The sequence below is a fragment of the Acipenser ruthenus genome, chromosome 38, assembly GCF_902713425.1.
Source record: "Acipenser ruthenus chromosome 38, fAciRut3.2 maternal haplotype, whole genome shotgun sequence".
NCBI lineage: Eukaryota > Metazoa > Chordata > Actinopteri > Acipenseriformes > Acipenseridae > Acipenser > Acipenser ruthenus.
The window spans coordinates 61,266-81,092 of NC_081226.1; the positions used below are offsets into that span (position 1 = coordinate 61,266).

Here is a 19,827-nt window from a genome sequence, read left to right on the forward strand (position 1 = left end):
TTGACCAAGGTAGAACCTTATCACCAATCTTATTCCAATCTAAAATCTAGCGTGAAATGTAGGCTTCATAAAATCATCAGGAATGAGACTCCTGCTGTTGAAGGGCTGGTGCGTACGCTGATCACAAGAAACAAACAGGAACACACAAGAACGAAACACTTGTAGGCTGGGCATTAGCCTTCACTAGCAACTGTTATAAACCATTTACAACAACTTAGAAACACACACACACACACACACTGACACACACACACACACACAGATTTAACCCCATCCCTGCCAACTGTACATTCCCACACACCCACTATTTACAGCATCAGGGCTTCTGCCCTGTCACATGGTACCTATCAACATTTACTATAAAACCATGGCAAACCATGATAAACTGCAGCATGGGAAATGGATAGCACAGCCTCGGAAAGCATCTGCCACATGACCTTGCTAACCTCGTATCCTAGCTGTGCCTAGGGGTCGTCCTGGGCGTGTTTGGAACCAGTCGTCACTTCTTGGGAGTTGCTGGAGCTCAAGCTCCTCACAAGAAAGCGACGCCGAGGCAATGAAGGAAGAGCCTTCCTCTTTCTGTTCAGGGCTTCACACGCTGTCAGGAAGCAGGTCAGACACAGAGAGACAGACACAGAGTCACCACAGAGACAGAGACATCACAGCGCACTGGACAAGGGAGCAGGAATCGAGCAGGTATGCTGTTTTAACAGATTGCAAACCGGCTTCTGTACGTGTCAGTGTGTGTGCCTGAGGGTGTGCCCGAGGGTGTGTGCTCCCCCTATTATAAAACATTGAATAGTGCTGAATCGAGATTTACTCAAAGTGAGCGTGCTTGTTTTCTGGAGTGGTGGGTTTGAGCTCAGAATCGCGAGTGAAGGGCTGTATTTTCACCATGTCTTATTTCCAGTGTAGCATGGGGGTTTTCAGAATCCAGCATCGATTTCAATCAATTCCGTATTATTAAAAAAAAAAAGTAACATTTAACCCAACTGACTCTAACCTAGCTTTCTATGAAAACACAAACCAAGATCATTCAGCAGGACCCATATCAGACCTCTTCAGGTATGTTAGACAAACGCGTGTCACAAGGCGAGGGTGATATGTGAATATATAAACTGTTGTCATCATAACAAAGATTTCTGTTCCTCTTCCGTAGAAAAGAGAACCACCCTAAACCTCAAAACCCTCAACTGACTTTCTGAACACCGGTCAGCTGTCAGATATTAACATCATTATTATTTTTTTTATTATTATTATTTAGCAGACACATTTATCCAAAGCGACTTACAGAGATTAGGGGCTGAGCTATGCATCATCAACAACTGCTGCTGCAGAGTCACTTCCAATAGGAGCTCGTTTGTTTGAGGTCTCAACCGAAGCATAAGGAGGTGAAGTGACGTGCTCAGGGTCACACACAGGGAGTGGCTGAACCTCCCAGTAGCAAGTCCTGTTCTGTAACCACTGGACCACCAAGCCTGCAGCTCACAAGTTTTTGAAAGCATGTCAGTTTCGATAGATCCAATCAAGTTTTGTTTTCAATATTAAAAACGACAGTCCTGTGAACAGATGTCTTCCTGTGCATGGAGCAGGCTGCACAGATCCAGGGTGTCTTTATGTAACAGAAATAATTCTGCTTTGCTTCGTGATCCACTCATGCAGACGAATGTACAGACTGGAGAAAGCACTGGTATACTGGACTTTAGCTTCTTATATAGTTTTAACTTCAGCTAAAACCACTGTACATCTCTCTTTATCTATTTTCAGCTCCCCTTGACCCAGGAGCACCACTGATGATAAAGAGCCCCAGAGACACTAAGTTCATGCTTGCTGGATTCTGTTCTGGACGCATCACAGCCATGACAGCTGCCAGCCACCTCCACGCACTCCAGGCCTTGCTATTCTCAGTGCTGCTGGCCCCACCGGCTGCCAGCTACAGCTACAGGAACTGCATTGAGAACCCCCACGACGCAACCAGCTTCAACTGCATCCAGCGCTTCCAGCACAGCGTAGACAACCTGGTGGCCGACCTTCCCAGGGGCACCGTGAGCCTCAATGTCTCGCACAACCAGATATCCGCCCTGAATCCGGGTGCGTTCAGCCACCTCCCCCGGCTGGCCAGCCTGAGGCTTGACTACAACGGACTGGAGGTCATCCAAGATGGGGCGTTTGAAGGGCTCGGTCTTTTGAGATCTCTGAACCTCTCCTTCAACGCCATCCGCCATCTCTGTAACGGGACTTTTGATGGCCTGCACAACCTCACCGAACTGTGGCTCAGAAACAACAGGCTGGCCACCGTTCCACCCGGAGCTTTCTCCTCCTTGGCAGGCCTCGAACGGCTGTATTTAGATTCCAACCGGCTCGAAGGCTTCTCCAAAATCGTGGAGGAGATTTCCGGTTTGGGCCGCCTGCGGGTCTTGGATCTCTGCATCAATCGGCTGAAGTCTGTGAGCTATTCTTCACACCTCCCTTGGTCCCTTTCAGACCTCCGCCTCTGCAACAACTCAATCGTGACTCTGGATCGGAAACAGGGGCTCTTCGGCCGTATCCGAGAGCTGGATTTATCGGGCAACAGAAATTTAGATGAGAACTCTTTCCATTGCATTGACATGAGAAACATCACTTACTTCCGGATGAGATTCACCAAGATATCTGTGTTACGGTTTCTGAATCTCAGTAATATCAACAGGAGCTGCGTGGACTATTCTGGGATCAGTTTCAACAGAACCGGGAACCTGGGTGACCTGTGCAGGAATCTGAGGTACCATCCCATTAGGAAACTCACTCTACAGAGGAACAAGATCACCAGCATTCTCAACAACGAGTTTGCGGAATGCCCTCAGTTCAAAACTCTGGATCTCTCTTACAACTCCCTGAAGAAAATCGGATGCCTTAAATTCCTGGAGAATAAAACGTCTTTAGAGGCGGTCAAGATCGAGCACAACTTGCTCGACAGCTTGAATTCCTGCTCCGGGGCTCCGGCATTTCCGAATTTGGTCAACGTAACCTATCGATACAACAGGATCCTCACGGTGCGTGACCACGCGTTCGGCTACGCCCCGGGACTGCGATGGTTACAGCTCAACATCAACAACATTGCGTACCTCGGCAAACACGCTCTCACAAACCTGACCCAACTCCTTGAGCTGCGGCTGGACAACAACCTCATAACGGATCTCTTTTACAGCAGCTTCCAAGACCTCGAAAGCCTTCAGACCCTGAACTTGAGGAACAACAGGATCTCGGTCATATTTAACCAGACATTTCACAATCTGGCCAAGCTGAGGATCCTCGACCTGGGTGGGAATAAGATCACTCACTTTACCCCGATGGCTTTCGCTGGTCTGAGGAATTTAACCAACCTGTACCTTGACAGGAACAACATTAAGAGTGTTTTCGGGGAAGTGTTCCGCCTCGTCAGACAGACCCTGAAGATCCTGGATCTACAAGGCAACATGATCCGCTTCATCAAAAACAGCACCAGGGTGTCTCCCTTTGTAAACCTCACCATGCTTCAGGATCTCAAACTGCAGGGGCAAAGACCCTACGGCATCACCATTGTGCCCCACACTTTCTTCAGGGGACTAGGCTCTCTGAGGTCCCTTTACCTGTCTGGGAACGGAATCACAGTGCTCCCAGAGGATACGTTCGACGACCTGGTCAACCTGGAGTTTTTATCCCTGGATAACTCCGGCATGGGGATCAACAACCTGCGCCCTGGGATCTTCAAGAGCCTGGGGAAACTCCGGAACCTCAACCTGGAAAACATGGGCGTCCAATCCCTCTCCCGGGAAGTTTTCAGGAACTTGACGGGACTCCAGACACTGGTGCTGAACAGAAACGCTCTCCCGTCTCTCGCCGAGGAGGTCATCCTCAGCCTGACCTCCCTCAGGTACCTGGACCTCCGCGGCTGCCCTCTCACCTGCACCTGCCACAACACCTGGCTCCAGAACTGGTCCAGCACCAACCAAAAAGTCCAAGTGGTTTATTTCCAAAACCTGTCGTGCCCGGACCGGCCGGGCTACTTGTACAACTTTGACACCAAGGTCTGCTACCTGGATTTCGGCATGTACCTCTTTGCTTCCACCTGCCCTGCTGTGATCCTGCTCACAATCCTGCCCATGCTGTACGTCAAGCTGTACTGGAGGTTCCGATACAGCTACTACATCTTCCGCTCCTGGTTCAATGACCGCTGGCGGCGTGCGGACGACGAAGACCAGCGGTACAAATACGACGCCTTCATCTCTTACAACTCCGCGGACGAAGGCTGGGTCCTGCAGGAGCTCCTGCCCAACCTGGAGCTGAGGGGCCCGCCGTCTTTCAAGCTGTGCCTCCACCACCGTGACTTCGAGCTGGGCAGGAACATCGTGGACAACATCGTGGACAGCATCTACTGCAGCCGGAAGACCCTCTGCGTGGTCAGCAGGCAGTTCCTCCTCAGCGAGTGGTGCTCTCTGGAGATTCAGCTGGCCAGCTACAGGCTGTTCCACGAGCTCCGGGACGTCTTGATCCTGGTTTTCCTGGAAAGGATCCCGGAGCGGGAGCTGTCTGCCTACCACAAGATGAGGAAGGTGATGCTGAAGAAGACTTACATCGAGTGGCCCAGGGACCCCGAGGGTCAGGGTCTGTTCTGGACCAAGCTGAAGGAAGCTCTCAGGAGCAGTAACCTCAGCGACAGCAACACTGTGTGATCCAATGGTTAAAGTGAAGGGCTTGTAACCAGGAGGTCCCCGGTTCAAATCCCACCTCAGCCACTAACTCATTGTGTGACCCTGAGCAAGTCACTTAACCTCCTTGTGCTCCGTCTTTCGGGTGAGACGTAATTGTAAGTGACTCTGCAGCTGATGCATAGTTCACACACCCTAGTTATCTAGTTGACTTGTGCATAAGAACTCAAACCACTGGAATTGAAAATCGTAGATATTTTAACAAAATGGGCAGATTAGTGATTGTCTAATTTAATTGGTAACTTTAACAGGGCAATTCATTTCAAATAGTAAGACCACATCTTGTTTGTTTAAAGCCTTCCATGTGATCACAAGAGACATGTTGTGCAGATCAATGAGGCGCAGACTGTACTGTGCTACAGGGAGATCCATTGGACAGCCCAGCAGTAAGATAAAATGTACATTAAAACACAGACGTTATTACAGTGTGTGTGTGTCTACTTGACTTGGTATCTGATGAAGTTAACCTTATCATTTATAAAAGCTTGTTTTTGAACACCGTGGGTGTTTTAATACTGCAGCCTATCCCAAATCACAACACATCCCAGTCCACACAGAGGGAACACATATCTGGTATTGTATAAGGTACTATGTGACTCCAGTACACTAGGACAGACTGGGACAGTTCAGGCTTTTCAACTCACACCACAATGCATTCTGGGTCCTGTTGTGAAAGGTACCTGAGACAGGTAACATGTACCAGAAAGCCTGAACTGTCCCAAACTGTCCTGCCATACACGGAGTCCCACGGTAACCCCAGTACTGCAGTCCGAACCTTAAATGTGCAGCTGCATACTGATAACTATAATTGTCAGGTAAGCATCTACGAAGATAACCACAAATGCTGGGTCACGGTATTTCCTAGGACACTCTCCGAATCACATGGTTCTGACTCAAATTAATTTTGTTTCTTAACGAGAGACAGGAAGACAGCAGTTGCAGAGGTACTGAGTGCTATACATTGTACATGAAGCACATCGTTTTATTTATATTAAGCTGAACATTAACTAGCTAGAACACTGCGACTTTAAAAAGGAGATTTTTTTTGCACACTTTGCATGAGACTTGGAACTTCTGTTTGAGAAAAAGCAGAAGTGTTTTGAGTATTGTATGACCACGAAAGAGATCACGTCTCTGGGAAACCAAAAAACAAATTTCAGGACTGCAACACTCAACAGTCCTCCCTTAAAAGAAAACAAAGGAGAGAGAGCACAAAAAACAGGCTAGACTGATATAAAAAAAAGATCTATAGAGAAAAGAGCCGTGTTCAACACTGAAGTGAAACTTTAATAGAAACGGTTCTGCGTAAGTGTGTACAGAATTTTTGATACCATATCTACAACCAGGACTCTGTCATTAACATCAAAAGGATACACAGAAAAAAGATTAAAGGGAATTCAAATCAGTGGGTGTACAAAACTGCCTTCTCAGTTGGTAAAAAAATTATATATTCTACAACGAAGAATGAAAGGATGAAAGAATACATACATTAGGGAATCAACAAATATTATTTTTTTAAAGAGGAGAGGATTATCTGTTCAGGGATATCAGGGCATTGAGTAAGTAAAGGGTCTGAGTGAAGAGACAGGAGCAATGCAATCTCCACCCGCAGTCTTGCTGTGAATCATTTGTTGCTTCTATAATCTGTGTCGGTACTGTACATACAAGAATAAATAAATAAATAACAGCAATAGAACATTGCATTGTTGTTCTACAGCTTTTGTGACATCCTACCCAAAATAACTAAATGGATTCTAACATAAATCTTCTTCAAAAATAAAAGAAACAGCCATTTGAAAACACTGGATAGTTTTGAATAGTCGCTGGCTTCCCTAGTCGTACGTTTGTGTATCTATTACAAGACTTTGCTTGCTTTCTGTCGATTGCAACTCTGCTGAGTAGCAGAAACCAATTAGTTTACCAGGAAAACAAAATATGCCGACTATATAAAGTCACTATTGGAATCCGCTGATGCATTTAGTTCATAACTCAAACTGAAGGATGCTAGGGATAATGTTCAGGGGCAGATTCAATAAATACCACAAAAAAAAAGGATAAAAGCGGGTCTCCTTTGTGGCCCCTGTAATTTCCCTGTTGAACGACGCAATTCAATCTCCCAGTCACAGCAGGACCCCCCCTCCGAACACGCCGCAGCACTGGAGAAAGTGCACACTGAACAATCCCCTGAGTTAAATGTGTTCTGAGCAGCAGCAGCAATAAGGAGAATCGAGAGAACTTTATAAACACTGTCTGTTTTGCCCTTAGCCCCTTTGCTGTCTTCTTAATACAGTTTCATCCTGGGGAATCTCCAGGCTTCGGGACTGGGGTGTTTTTCCAGCCGAGAAGGAAGCAGACTGTACGAGCCGGGCACTGGGGAGGCAGCGTCCACGGCTTCAGAGGGGGGGAAATAAGACATGGGGAGACTGTGGGGCTGCCCATAGTACCCCTGAGGCCCCCTCCGCGAGCCCCCCTCAAACACGTTCGACACCGCTTCACGGTAACTGCAGCCGACCCCTGCAGAGGGATCTCTAAAGTAACTGGGACGCTCCTCCCTCTGGCTCCCGTAAGGGTCTGCGCTTTTAAGGTGTCCAGTTTGGTGGCAGCGCCCCTCTCTGCCATCACTGTAAGACAGCGGGACCTCTCCATCTTCGTACACTGAAGACTGTCTGGGGCTCCGGCTCCCGATTTCGGGCAGGGCTGTGTAGAGAGCCTGAGCCCACTGGTTGAGCTGAAGCCTGCTGGAAGGATAACTGCCTGCAGCGCTGAAACAATTCCTTGCCAGGCTCTCGGGCTGCCCCCAAGTGTCTCGGACCTCCATGAAACAGGAGGGCTCGTGCCCGAGACCTGTGCCAGCCCAAGGCAGGCTCTCAGGAACTCCAGGACTGGGAGACACTCTCCTTCCCTCTCCGACTCGCCCCGTGCTCATGACGCCCCCATCTGGAGAGTCGCGGTAGGCATCCCTAATCCGTGCCAGCGAGCTGCTAGCGACACGGGGGTTCTGAAAGGAGCGGTAGGCTGGCGGGCTTCCATCCAGAAAGGAGCTCTGAGGCAGGGTCCGGGGGTCTGAGGGAAGAAGGTGGGCAGACTTCCAGAAGGGGCTCCTAGTTGGGCCCAGCCCCAGCTCCGAATAGTCTTTCCAGGGCAAGCCCTCGTCGAACGCCCCTCTCCTTACTCCTGCGTCGATCCACTCCTGCCTTGGCTCCTCGGACTTTAGGAAGAGGCTTTCTGGTAGACCTGGGGAGAGTTTTTGATCTAAACCCCCTGAGAAAAAACGATCCCCTCTGGGCTTTTTATCCCGAGATCTGAGCTGTTTGTCCAGGAGCTCGGTGCGCTGTGACCGGACCGGACCGGACTCTTGTTCCGGCCGGGACTGGCGGATCTGTTGTGGGTCAGGATTATCCTGCTCGACCTAGTCATAACAAGAGAACATTGCTTTAATTAATCAGGTTTTTACTGAAGATTTCCTTTTTCTGTTTACCGAGGCATTAGCTGAAACGTTCGTCTGCTTGACTTGGCTTCTTATAGTTTTACCAAACCATTACCAACTTTATAATTTTATTGCATTTGTCTTTATGATCACTTGTAGATCTCTTGCTCTACTGCTCCTGCTCTGCACTGGACTCACCTGACCTCAGCACCACGTTACTGGATCCTCAGCTGATGCACCATCCTTGCACTATTAATATGTCATTGTAGATATAACTTGCTGTAATCCTAACTTGTTGCATCCTAGTTCATGTTGCATTGTAGTAGTACTATTTGCACTTACTGTAAACTACACTGTATTTAAATATTAATCTTGCATTGTAACACTGCACTGACCTGAAACACCTGCAAGCCGCCTTGGATAAAGGCATCTGACAAATAAATAATAATAATAATAATAATAATAATATATATATATATATATATTTTTTTTAATCAAAGATTAATATAATGAAATAGATAACAGTTCTGTTGCCTAGTAATCCTTTTACTGTCCAGAGTACGGGGGGGAGAGACTGACTCACGAGAATCTGTATTTAGTGCATCTCTCCCCTGTGAAATCCCCAGTCTGGATGCACAGCACAGGGAACAAACAGCCGCTTTGAGGAAACAGATGATCTCGTGATGTGCAAGGACTGATACTCTTAATCACTGTGCTGCATTGCATTGCCATTCAAATCACAGGGGCTGAAATGCACGTTTTTGAACAAAATAAGTAAGTAAATAACGTGTATTGCAGCAAAGACGTATGTTGATTGAAATAAAAATTACATCTGAGAATTGAGACCAAAGAAAAATGCAATAAAATGCAAACGAGAAGCAACGCAACACAATGCAGCACTCAGTCCAGTACCCTGTCCAAGACTTCAGACCCGCCCTCAGTTAAGAATATTACATCCCCTTCAGTCACTGCGTGTGTAACTGAACCACGTTATGTTAACTATTTTATAATGCGTATATGTTTTGTATTTTTCAGGGCAACATCTAGAGTTCTCACACAGTTTTAGAATTTCTAAAAAAATCGTGACCGCAGGGGATATCATTGATCAGGAGGACCCCTGAACGACTCCTAAGCACTGGGGAGTTCTGAAACCCAGGACTGGTTGCAAAGCTAGTGGGCAGAAAAAAATTCTCGCTCTGAGCCTCTCAGTTAATGCAGCCGCTGTGAGTTTCTAACCCTGCTGCAGCTGTAACAGAAGGATGCACAGATCTTACCAGGACGAGATCTTCAAGGCCAGGAAACTCAAGCGTCGGGTTCATCTTTCTAGGAAAGTGTTGCTTCCTCCTTCTTCTTCTTTTCCTGGTGCTCGTCTGGCCCGGGTGCAGCCTGGCACTGCAGTCGTCACGCAGACCCGCGCAGAGCTCTGCACTGCGGTTTGATCCTAACAATGCAAAGCTTACTAAACAGGCATGCAAGTGACATTCCTCCCCCTCACCTCTGAGCATCCAATCACAAACCGCGTATCACAAATCAACCAATCACAGCGCGCTATTTGCCAGTACATCTTTATCCTGTGTGCAGATGTCTCCTCCGCTCACAAACACACATGCATACATGGTACCTTTTGTAAAATGAATCTTCCTATTAATTGAACTCTTTCTTGAGAGAGTTGTGGAGTGTGGAGTAGTGGTTGGGGCTCTGGACTCTTGACCGGAGGGTCGTGGGTTCAATCCCAGGTGGGGGACACTGCTGCTGTACCCTTGAGCAAGGTACTTTACCTAGATTGCTCCAGTAAAAACCCAACTGTATAAATGGGTAATTGTATGTAAAAATAAGGTGATATCTTGTAACAAATGTAAGTCGCCCTGGGCGTCTGCTAAGAAATATATAATAATAATTTTGACAAACTTGGCATTAAAGAAAATATCACCCAAATCTACTGTACACTGTGGCAATTCCATTTGTAAAAGCATAGCAAAGCACAGGGAGGCTTGTGAAGGTGCAGGTCGTGTTGCTCTCACCCCCTCTCTCTGCGGCCGGGGCGCTCATCATCTCATAGTCCAGTTTCCGGCGCACGGCGAGCTGGCTGATGTCCGGGAGTTTCCCGTGCCGCTCAGCCAGGAAGTCGTGGAGCAGCTGCCGTGTCTCGCCGAGCAGACTGCGGCCGCTCTGCAGGGAGCGCGGGTTCAACAGCCTGACCAGGGCAGAGGCCAGCTCGCCCACCGGCGCCGCCCTGCTGGGAGAGGGGGGGGGGGGGGAGACGGCATCACCATATCAGGGGTTGTGGGATTGATTATTTTTAATAACATTTTTTAGCTTGCTACAAATATGCAACATTTAAAAAATACTAAACGTCCTTCATTTAATGAAATCATCGCATTCTATATTAGGGGTGTGTTGATGCTTGTTGGTACTCAGAATCGCCTTTAAGAAGTATTTAAATAGGCAGGTATTAAATAAATCCATTCATTAATGTGCCGACTTCAAAACAAGAAATGCTGTCCTTCCCTCACCTTTACAACGGAGTACCAATCAACGGCAATTAACTTCCCCACTGAGCGAGTGTGAGAATCAGCACACCCCTATTGCATACAACGCACATTTTTTAAATATTTCACACATTAACATGTTACAAATACAGACGACAAAACCACGATTATCAGCGCCAATAAAACGAGTCACGCAACACAACCTGGTGGAGGAAGAGCCCTGGGGATCGGAGCTCTCCTCTTCCTCTTCCTCTTCCCCTTCTGCATCCGCAGCCTCCAGCCGGGTCTGCGTCCCTGCTCCCTGTGCAGATTCCCACGGAGATGAATCGGGAGCCTCGGGATCTGGATGGGGGTCTGCACGGATCTCGGGAGGAGAAGGCTGCTGTAGAGCCGGAGCGCCCGTCCGCTGCTGATCTCTGTCCTCCGTTTCGAGTTCCGTTCTTCTGGACTTCTTCTGCTCGCTCAGCAGCCTCTCGATGTCCACCGACTTCACCTCCCTGTTGAACAGGCCCAGGTGGCAGCTCAGCTGGGTCAGCCGGCTCTGGGTGATGACAGAGGGTTCGGGCTTGTGGGACAGCTTGGAGATGATGCTCTCCTTGGCGGGGGCGTCGCTGGCTCTCCTGGACCGTTGGCGGCACTTTCGGGAGTTGGTCAGGTGCTTATCGATGACCGACCGTCCGGCTTTCCCCTGGCTCCTCTCCTTCCTGGTTTTTCTACGCTTCACTTTGTGGACGCTGTGTCCTGTCTGAGTTTTTCTACAGTCGCGGTGCTGCGAGAGTGAGGTGCCCGGGAGAGGGGCAGGGGCAGGGAGAGGGGCAGGGAGAGGGAGAGGGGCAGGGGCAGGAGCGGAGTCGTGTGGGATTCTCTCGTCTTCGCACGAGGACGTTCTGAAATGCTCGTGGAACACTTTCAGAACCTGTTTCCTGTCCGTGTCTGGCTTCCTGCCTGGCTGGTTCATTCTGTTATTCCGCTGTGATTAAAAATAATGCAAAAATTATAATGCAAAAAATTAAAAAAATCCATACACACAGTATAAACCTCTCCTTGAGCAAACACTAGCTTTTAAGGCTCTTCTGGTTTAAGTGGAATGATAAAGGTGTATAATAGCAGCAGTGTGGAGTAGTGGTTAGGGCTCTGGACTCTTGACTGGAGGGTCGTGGGTTCAATCCCAGGTGGGGGACACTGCTGCTGTACCCTTGAGCAAGGTACTTTACCTAGATTGCTCCAGTAAAAAACCCAACTGTATAAATGGGGAATTGTATGTAAAAATAATGTGATATCTTGTAACAATTGTAAGTCACCCTGGATAAGGGCGTCTGCTAAGAAATAAATAATAAATGACATAATATATTAGGCCTACTGTTTCATAGCTTTTTGACCAGTAGGGAGTGTGCAAAATTAACTGTTCCTGGTTATTATTTAATCTGTGACAAAACATAATAATAATAATAATAATAATAATAATAATAATAATAATATATCTTGAAAATACCTACATGCAACGAACAGAATTTGTCTACCAATCCAAAATATACTTTTCTATATAGTTTATATTCATTTAAACGGTATATTACTTAAACATGACACGTTAAAAATTGCCATTTTAAGGTAACAAATCTTACTGCCTGTAAATAACGTTAAAATACCATTCAATAAACCACAGTGCAATAAACTCATTAATTTGCTAAACATTCCTTACCTTGCTTTAAACCACACCGTCAGTGAGGCAGTTCCTAACGCTGACTAAAAAGAAAATGATCAAAATATGAGTGACAGTCATGTTTAAACCCGAAGTAGTGGTGCTACAAAAACAAAGCCTGAAAAATCAAATCAAAACAATGATGGTTTTAAAAAAACAAATAACATTGGCAGCGATTTCACTTTTTTTTTTAACTAAATAGTGACCCTGCTGTTAGGATCCAAAGGGTTATAAAAAAATAAATAAATAAATAAATATTAATAATAACGTTCTCATCGTGTTTGATGTTTTTGTAAATGTTTCACAGCTTAAATTAAATCAGTAAAATATATTATTTGATTCAAACCGACTAGAATTTGGTTGCTAGGGAACAGTAGCAAAAGTGTTCTGTGCACGTTTTTTATTTTTCTTGAATGAAATTTCACGAACTATGCATCCAACAAATACAAACAGGGGTCATTTTTTCTACTTTAACTGTAAGCAATTGGTAGGGACGTGTGTTTTTACTTTATTTCCACAAAATTAGAGACCGGTGCATTAAAACGGACCAAATCATGAGGTTTCCTGTATACTCTGTTAAAAAACAAAACAGTTGCAAAAAAAAAAAAAACGAAACGATACTAGCAGTAATACGTACAAAAAGTAAAAACTACGACAAGCCTGCATTAATACATATATTACTTTATCATTGGTGGCGTGTATGAGATTATATTTTGTGATTATAACGAATACTTATTTTACCACAACACCTCATAATTGAATGGTTCGTTCCAATGCTGTTTCTACGTTACCGTGTATTATTATTATTATTATTATTATTATTATTATTATTATTTTCTACATGGCTTAATACGTATATTAAGTAATAAGAGGCAAATACGACACCGTTTTATTTAATAAAAAAATTCTAATTTAAATCCGCAGGAAAATATAAACATTTCTGCGCATGTTCTGTTTCTCATGCACTTCCTGCCATTGCAATGGACTTGCCTTCTGGGAAAATCAATTTTACGTTTGGGAGGGAGATTTAAAAAAAGGGTAGAGCACTTGATACTCGAACTTACTTTACATTTGAGACACTTTATTCTCAGCTCACCTAATGACATCACCTGTAAATCAAAAGCAATGTGTGAATTGTATTAATGTGTATTTATTTATTTTTTTAAGAGGTCCGCGCTGTGCGAAACACCCCTTGCGGCGAGTGAATGGTTTGTACCGGTGGGTCGTGCTGCAGTGTCTATCTGTGTTGGAAATTCAGTCAGCTGTGGATACATTCAAAAGGTAATTCGAGAAAAAGTAAAAAACACGAATAATTATTGCATGGGTAATAAAAACAAATGCAACTCCTGTTTGTTTGTTTTTTTATAACTTTTGGGATTAGGTCATGGAACCCTGGATATAACAAATAGTTTAATTTGTATTTACATAGTCTAGATGCATGCTTGCAGTCGTTGTAAAAAAAAAAGGAAAGACAAATTGTGCTAAAAAAATAAATGTGTATGTGGTATTATGTCTCGTAACACGCCCTAAGTAAATAATATAATCATGTACGTATCAAATTAATGTGTACAGGTGACTAAGCAAAAAATAAAGTTTTTTTTATTAATTCACGAGTGTATAAAGACATGTATTGTTGTCCTGTAAGTAAATATATGATGTGTGATGTAATTGAGGGCGAGGCCTTTGTGTTAATAATATAGAACAAGTACTGAGTGATGTTATAATATCGGCCGTGAATTTAGACACACATATTGGCTCGGGATGCAGGTGTTTACTTAATAATAGAACTTGTGGTTACGTCGTTTCTTTACCTTTATAAAATGAGCCAGGTGCGCGCAGTTTATTGAACTAGACGCTATGTATATGGTTGTAGATATTCTAATTGACGGATACATAGCTGTAAGTTGCATTGTATCAATGCGTCTTCGATATTGGAGTTTTCTGTTTGAAGTTTGTTTCTCTCTCTCTCTCTCTCTCTCTCTCTCTCTCTCTCTCTCTCTCAGGCTGATTCGCGATGAGTGAAGGAGATTCGAACCCGGCCGCCACCCCCACAGCGGCTCCTGACGTGCACGGAGACGGACGCTGGCTCTCCTTGGTAATCCACTGGATCAGGGAGGGATCGAAACGTTTGTCTTTAGTATCACAACGGATCATAAGCAGTAATAACAATAGACTCTCATTGCATAGCAGTTTGATCCAGTCCTGGTTTTAACTAGACACACTGTGGCTAATCAAGCTCGCAGTAAAACCTGGAATGGGTGAAACCGCTATGCAATCAGAGTCTTATTACCATCCCTGCAAGACTATGTTCGCTATCCTTCCTTGGCCCAGGAAAGTTTCTCTTTTAAACCCCCCCCCCCTCTCTCTCTCTCTCTCTCCTCTCGGTGCTGTCTCTCCCCACAGCATCACCGCTTCGTGTCGGACAGCAAGGACAAGGAGCCAGAGGTCCTGTTTGTGGGAGATTCTCTGGTCCAGTTGCTGCACCAATTCGAGGTACCAGACCCAAACCCAGTCAGAAACTCGTGCTAGCCCAGAGCTTCCCATACCCAGTCACTGGGGCCCCAGCGTCTTGTGGTTTTCATTCTGACAAGCTCTCAATTATGAATGAGTCATTCAGCAGACGCTTTTTATCCAAAGCGACTCGCAGAGACTAGGGGGGTGAACTCTGCATCATCATCAGCAACTGCTGCTGCTGCTGCAGAGTCACTTCCAATAGGAGCTCGTTTGTTTTACGTCTCATCCGAAGGACTTAACCCTTAATTAAACTCCTAATTTGCTTGGTTCAACCTTTTTTTTTTTTTTAATTAATTGTTCTCAGCTCTTAAACTATTTGCTGATTTCAAGTTGACAATAACATTTTGAAAAGTCACTTGAAATCTGCGACTTTTTATTTAAAGGAGCTGAGAACAGTTCATTAAAAGGTCTAGTTAGTTAAGTAATTGAGAGATCGGTTGGCATGGAAACCATTAGACTCTGGGGGTCCCCGAGGATCTGCCCTAGCCCCTTGCCTTTCCGAACAGGATCATCTGTAGAGTTTTTATCTTTGTACGTTTCTTGAATGGTTGGTTTTGCGATCGTTCTCCTGCTTCACCGCGTGCATTGCCCCCCTGCAGATTTGGAGAGAGCTCTTTTCTCCTCTCCACGCCCTCAATTTCGGAATGGGGGGAGACTGCACACAGCATGTTCTGTGGAGGCTGCAGAACGGAGAGCTGGACCACATAAACCCAAAGGTGAGCGGAGGGGGGTCCCCCCTGTGTGTTGAATAAGATACAAAGGAAGTCCAGCTGTCTGTGGCTCAGTGACCACGTGGACTGTGTACAGCTGTGGACAGAAGTTTAGCATCACTCTGTAGAACTAACTGGTTTTGCTTCATGAAGTCTAATGAAACCCGCTGCAATAATGTTACGTTAGCATATCGAATTACCGTCGCTTTGTAGTTTTGCCAGATACTTAAAGGAAAAGCCGACTAAAAATTGAAAAATGTGACATTTCCGAAATCTAACATGAAATAATCCTATACTACTATTATGACTTCCGGTAGACTTTTATATTTTAATATCATTTTGTAGTTTCTTTTGATTACTATTGTGTTAAATAAAATATCTAAATGATGTTCCTATTATTATTATTATTATTATTATTATTATTATTATTATTATTATTATTATTATTATTATTATTATTTTTAATTGTGTCTCAATCCTAAAATTGAGGCTGATCAAGCTCGTGCGTTGGGAAAACCTGGAATGGGTGAAACTGCTATGCAATAGGAGTCTGATTTCCATCCCTGCATTAAAGACCAGCTGTCTGCAGTATTGGTGCATGGCGGTGGATAGGCTCCAGCGGAGACGCCTGGACTGTCTGAATGAATAAGCGAGCATGCTGCTGCGGTTGGGTGTCTGAAGACTGTGTCCTGTGCCACAGATTATAGTGCTCTGGGTGGGGACCAATAACCACGGAGACACTGCTGAGCAGGTCGCGGAAGGAATCGGGGCCATCGTCAAACTGATCCACAGCAAGCAGCCCACAGCCAGAGTCCTCATACTGGTGAGTGAGACACCCAAGGCCACGGTCTGCCTGCCTGTCTGTCTCTCTCTCTGTCTGTCTGTCTGCCTGCCAACCTGTCTGTCTCTCTGTCTGTCTGTCTCTCTCTCTCTCTCTTTCTTTGTGTCTCTCTCTGTCTGCCTCTCTCTCTCTCTCTCTCTCTCTCTCTCTCTCTGTCTGTCTCTCTCTCTCTCTCTCTCTCTCTGTCTGTCTGCCTCCATCTCTCTCTCTCTCTCTCTCTCTCTTTGTGTCTCTCTGTCTGCCTCTCTCTCTCTCTGTCTGTCTGCCTCCATCTCTCTCTCTCTCTCTCTCTCTCTGTCTGTCTGCCTTCTCTCTCTCTCTCTTTGTGTCTCTCTGTCTGCCTCTCTCTCTCTCTGTCTGTCTGCCTCCATCTCTCTCTCTCTCTCTCTCTCTCTCTCTTTGTGTCTCTCTGTCTGCCTCTCTCTCTCTTTGTCTGTCTGCCTCCATCTCTCTCTCTCTCTCTCTCTCTCTGTCTGTCTGCCTTCTCTCTCTCTCTCTTTGTGTCTCTCTGTCTGCCTCTCTCTCTCTCTGTCTGTCTGCCTCCATCTCTCTCTCTCTCTCTCTCTCTCTGTCTGTCTGCCTTCTCTCTCTCTCTCTTTGTGTCTCTCTGTCTGCCTCTCTCTCTCTCTGTCTGTCTGCCTCCATCTCTCTCTCTCTCTCTCTCTCTCTCTCTTTGTGTCTCTCTGTCTGCCTCTCTCTCTCTTTGTCTGTCTGCCTCCATCTCTCTCTCTCTCTCTCTCTCTCTGTCTGTCTGCCTTCTCTCTCTCTCTCTTTGTGTCTCTCTGTCTGCCTCTCTCTCTCTCTGTCTGTCTGCCTCCATCTCTCTCTCTCTCTCTCTCTCTCTCTCTCTCTTTGTGTCTCTCTGTCTGCCTCTCTCTCTCTTTGTCTGTCTGCCTCCATCTCTCTCTCTCTCTCTCTCTCTCTGTCTGTCTGCCTTCTCTCTCTCTCTCTTTGTGTCTCTCTGTCTGCCTCTCTCTCTCTCTGTCTGTCTGCCTCCATCTCTCTCTCTCTCGCTCTCTCTCTCTCTCTTTGTGTCTCTCTGTCTGCCTCTCTCTCTCTTTGTCTGTCTGCCTCCATCTCTCTCTCTCTCTCTCTCTCTCTCTCTCTCTCTCTCTCTCTCTCTCTCTCTCTCTCTCTCTCTCTCTCTCTCTCTCTCTCTCTCTGCTCGGAGACCCTGACCTGCTCTGTTCCTCCAGGGTCTCCTCCCGCGTGGAAAGAGCCCCAACGCTCTGCGGGTGAAGAACGCCCGCGTGAACCAGCTGGTCCAGGAGGCCCTGCCCTCCCTGCCCGGCGCCTCCTTCCTGGACGTGGACCCTGGCTTCGTCCACTCCGACGGGACCATCTCCCACCACGACATGTACGACTACCTGCACCTCACCCGGGCCGGCTACGCCACCGTGTGCCAGCCCATCCACACCCGGCTGCTCGCCATGCTGGAGCAGCACAAAATATAACCAAGCGGCGAGCCAGCCAACCGGTCCATACATGTAACAACCATCGAAACTGCCTAACCTCCGACCCTATACCCTCCCCCACCCCTCTGTTCCCTCCTAGGCCGGGCTTGGTATTGCAGTCTCCTCCGACAAGCTAACTGGCAACGCCAGAGCACCCCCGCTGCAAAGGAAGAGCTCTCTGTGAAGTCCAAATTAAAAAAAAAAATAACAAACCTCACAGATTAACGGACCCCCTTGTTCTGCTTAACCCCCTCCCAGCTCTGTCCTCTATTCTCTCCAGGGCTGGTGTGGTGTAGAAACCTCATCCAGCAAGCCTGCTGACCACACACCAGGGGAAGCATCGCGAAGCAGCTGCTTGAGAGAGGGAAAAAAACCCAAGCTCAGTACCCAGTCTCTCCAATCTCAACACAGCTGTGATCGCCAGCCCGGAGGGCTCTTATATAGTTGATCTGTTTTTTTTTTACTTGCTTTGTATCGTTTATCTGACAAGAGAGGCCAAGTTACAACCCTGTTTGTTGCTGTGAGTTCTGAATGTTGTGTTAACTGTTTCGTTGTGGGTGTTGCTGCTGTCTGAGAGATGGGGGTGGGGGGGGGTTGGGAGGGTGCAATGTGCAATCCTGCTCTATCTGCTGCTGTATAAACACCTGAACACACTGCTCTGCCTGGCAAGCCTGTTTCCTTTCCAACAATCCCAGTACATTCAGAATATTTTTTAAACCCAGTGCACAAAATGTCCTGGGTTTCAGAATTTACTTTGTTTTTTAGGTATGTTGTTTGAAATTATCAGCGAGTTTGAACAATCCGGTCCCTGATAAATCTGCTCTGAATAGACTGACCACACTCCTCATCCCAGCATGACTAGGATGCACCTGGGAGTCTGGGAGTTAGCTCTCCAGGAGAACCAATTCTTTCAAAGTCAAACTCCTGACTTTTCAATACTAATAGTCTTCATTGAGGGGAGTTCTGAACTCCAGGACTGGGTGCAGCAGCAGCAGCAGGGCTAGTGTGAGTTTCTAACCCTGCTCAAACTCCTGGCTCCTGATCATTTCAATATTATTAATAATAATAATAATAATAATAGCCTTCATTGAGGGGAGTTCTGAACTCCAGGACTGGGTGCAGCAGCAGCAGCAGCAGGGCTAGTGTGAGTTTCTAACCCTGCTCAAACTCCTGGCTCCTGATCATTTCAATATTATTAATAATAATAATAATAATAATAGCCTTCATTGAGGGGAGTTCTGAACCCCAGGACTGGGTGCAGCAGCAGCAGCAGCAGCAGGGCTAGTGTGAGTTTGTAACCCTGCTCAAACTCCTGGCTCCTGATCATTTCAATATTAATAATAATAATAGACTTCATTGAAGGGAGCTCTGAACCCCAGGACTGGGTGCAGCAGCAGCAGCAGCAGGGCTAGTGTGAGTTTCTAACCCTGAGATATTTCAAACCTTTGGTCTGCAATTCGCCGCTTGCTGATCTTCAGCACGGTCTGTAGATTCAGGAGATCCTGTGTGAATAGAGTCACTGCTGAGAATAATGGAGCACCCTTTGGTAAGAATGAGGTGTTTTTTTGGACAGAGTTAAGCCAATGCACACATTGTTATAAGTACCACTGTTTAATGTACGGGACCTCCTCCCTCTCATGTTTATAGTTCAGGTGGGGACGACATTTACAACCACCCAACAAAGGAAGCTTTCATGGTACCAAGCGTGCAAACAAGGGTGTGGGAAAGTGGGCACAGAAAGTGTGACTGGAGAAAACACCTGTTGAGAGCCTGCCCTGGACTGGAGGGAGCACCCTTTCTCTTCGGGGGGTGAAGGAGGGAGGGAGCAGTTCAGTCTCCATGCCTCAAGTCTGCCCTGGACTGGAGGGAGCACCCTTTCTCTTAGGGAGGTGAAGGAGGGAGGGAGCAGTTCAGTCTCCATGCCTCAAGTCTGCCCTGGACTGGAGGGAGCCCCCTTTCTCTTCGG

The 19,827-nt window shown here is 46.4% G+C and overlaps 3 protein-coding genes across 5 annotated transcripts; 2 read left to right on the forward strand and 1 right to left on the reverse strand.

The window, feature by feature from the left end:
* Positions 1–540: 540 nt before the first annotated feature.
* LOC131707138 (toll-like receptor 13) lies at positions 541–5,141 on the forward strand. The gene is made up of 2 exons (XM_059009360.1): positions 541–696; positions 1,768–5,141. Exon 2 carries the CDS (start codon positions 1,794–1,796, stop codon positions 4,689–4,691), a length of 2,898 nt encoding a protein of 965 aa, XP_058865343.1. The 5' UTR covers positions 541–696; positions 1,768–1,793; the 3' UTR covers positions 4,692–5,141.
* An 828-nt stretch (positions 5,142–5,969) lies between these two features.
* Positions 5,970–13,300, reverse strand: LOC131707015 (uncharacterized). Of its 2 annotated transcripts, none has more exons than XM_059009026.1 (5): positions 12,343–13,300; positions 10,847–11,613; positions 10,176–10,387; positions 9,429–9,595; positions 5,970–8,136 (listed from the first exon to the last, which is right to left on the reverse strand). In XM_059009026.1, exons 2-5 carry the CDS (start codon positions 11,599–11,601, stop codon positions 7,009–7,011), a joined length of 2,262 nt encoding a protein of 753 aa, XP_058865009.1. In that variant the 5' UTR covers positions 11,602–11,613; positions 12,343–13,300; the 3' UTR covers positions 5,970–7,008. The 2 variants fall into 2 exon arrangements, with proteins under 2 accessions (XP_058865009.1, XP_058865008.1); XM_059009025.1 differs by having other exon boundaries at positions 10,176–10,390.
* A 62-nt stretch (positions 13,301–13,362) lies between these two features.
* LOC117433931 (platelet-activating factor acetylhydrolase IB subunit alpha1) lies at positions 13,363–18,681 on the forward strand. 2 transcript variants are annotated; one of them, XM_059009028.1, is made up of 7 exons: positions 13,363–13,380; positions 13,510–13,623; positions 14,346–14,437; positions 14,746–14,835; positions 15,456–15,572; positions 16,267–16,389; positions 17,604–18,681. In XM_059009028.1, exons 3-7 carry the CDS (start codon positions 14,357–14,359, stop codon positions 17,859–17,861), a joined length of 669 nt encoding a protein of 222 aa, XP_058865011.1. In that variant the 5' UTR covers positions 13,363–13,380; positions 13,510–13,623; positions 14,346–14,356; the 3' UTR covers positions 17,862–18,681. The 2 variants fall into 2 exon arrangements, with proteins under 2 accessions (XP_058865011.1, XP_033912264.1); XM_034056373.3 differs by lacking the exon at positions 13,363–13,380 and having other exon boundaries at positions 13,427–13,623.
* Positions 18,682–19,827: the final 1,146 nt, after the last annotated feature.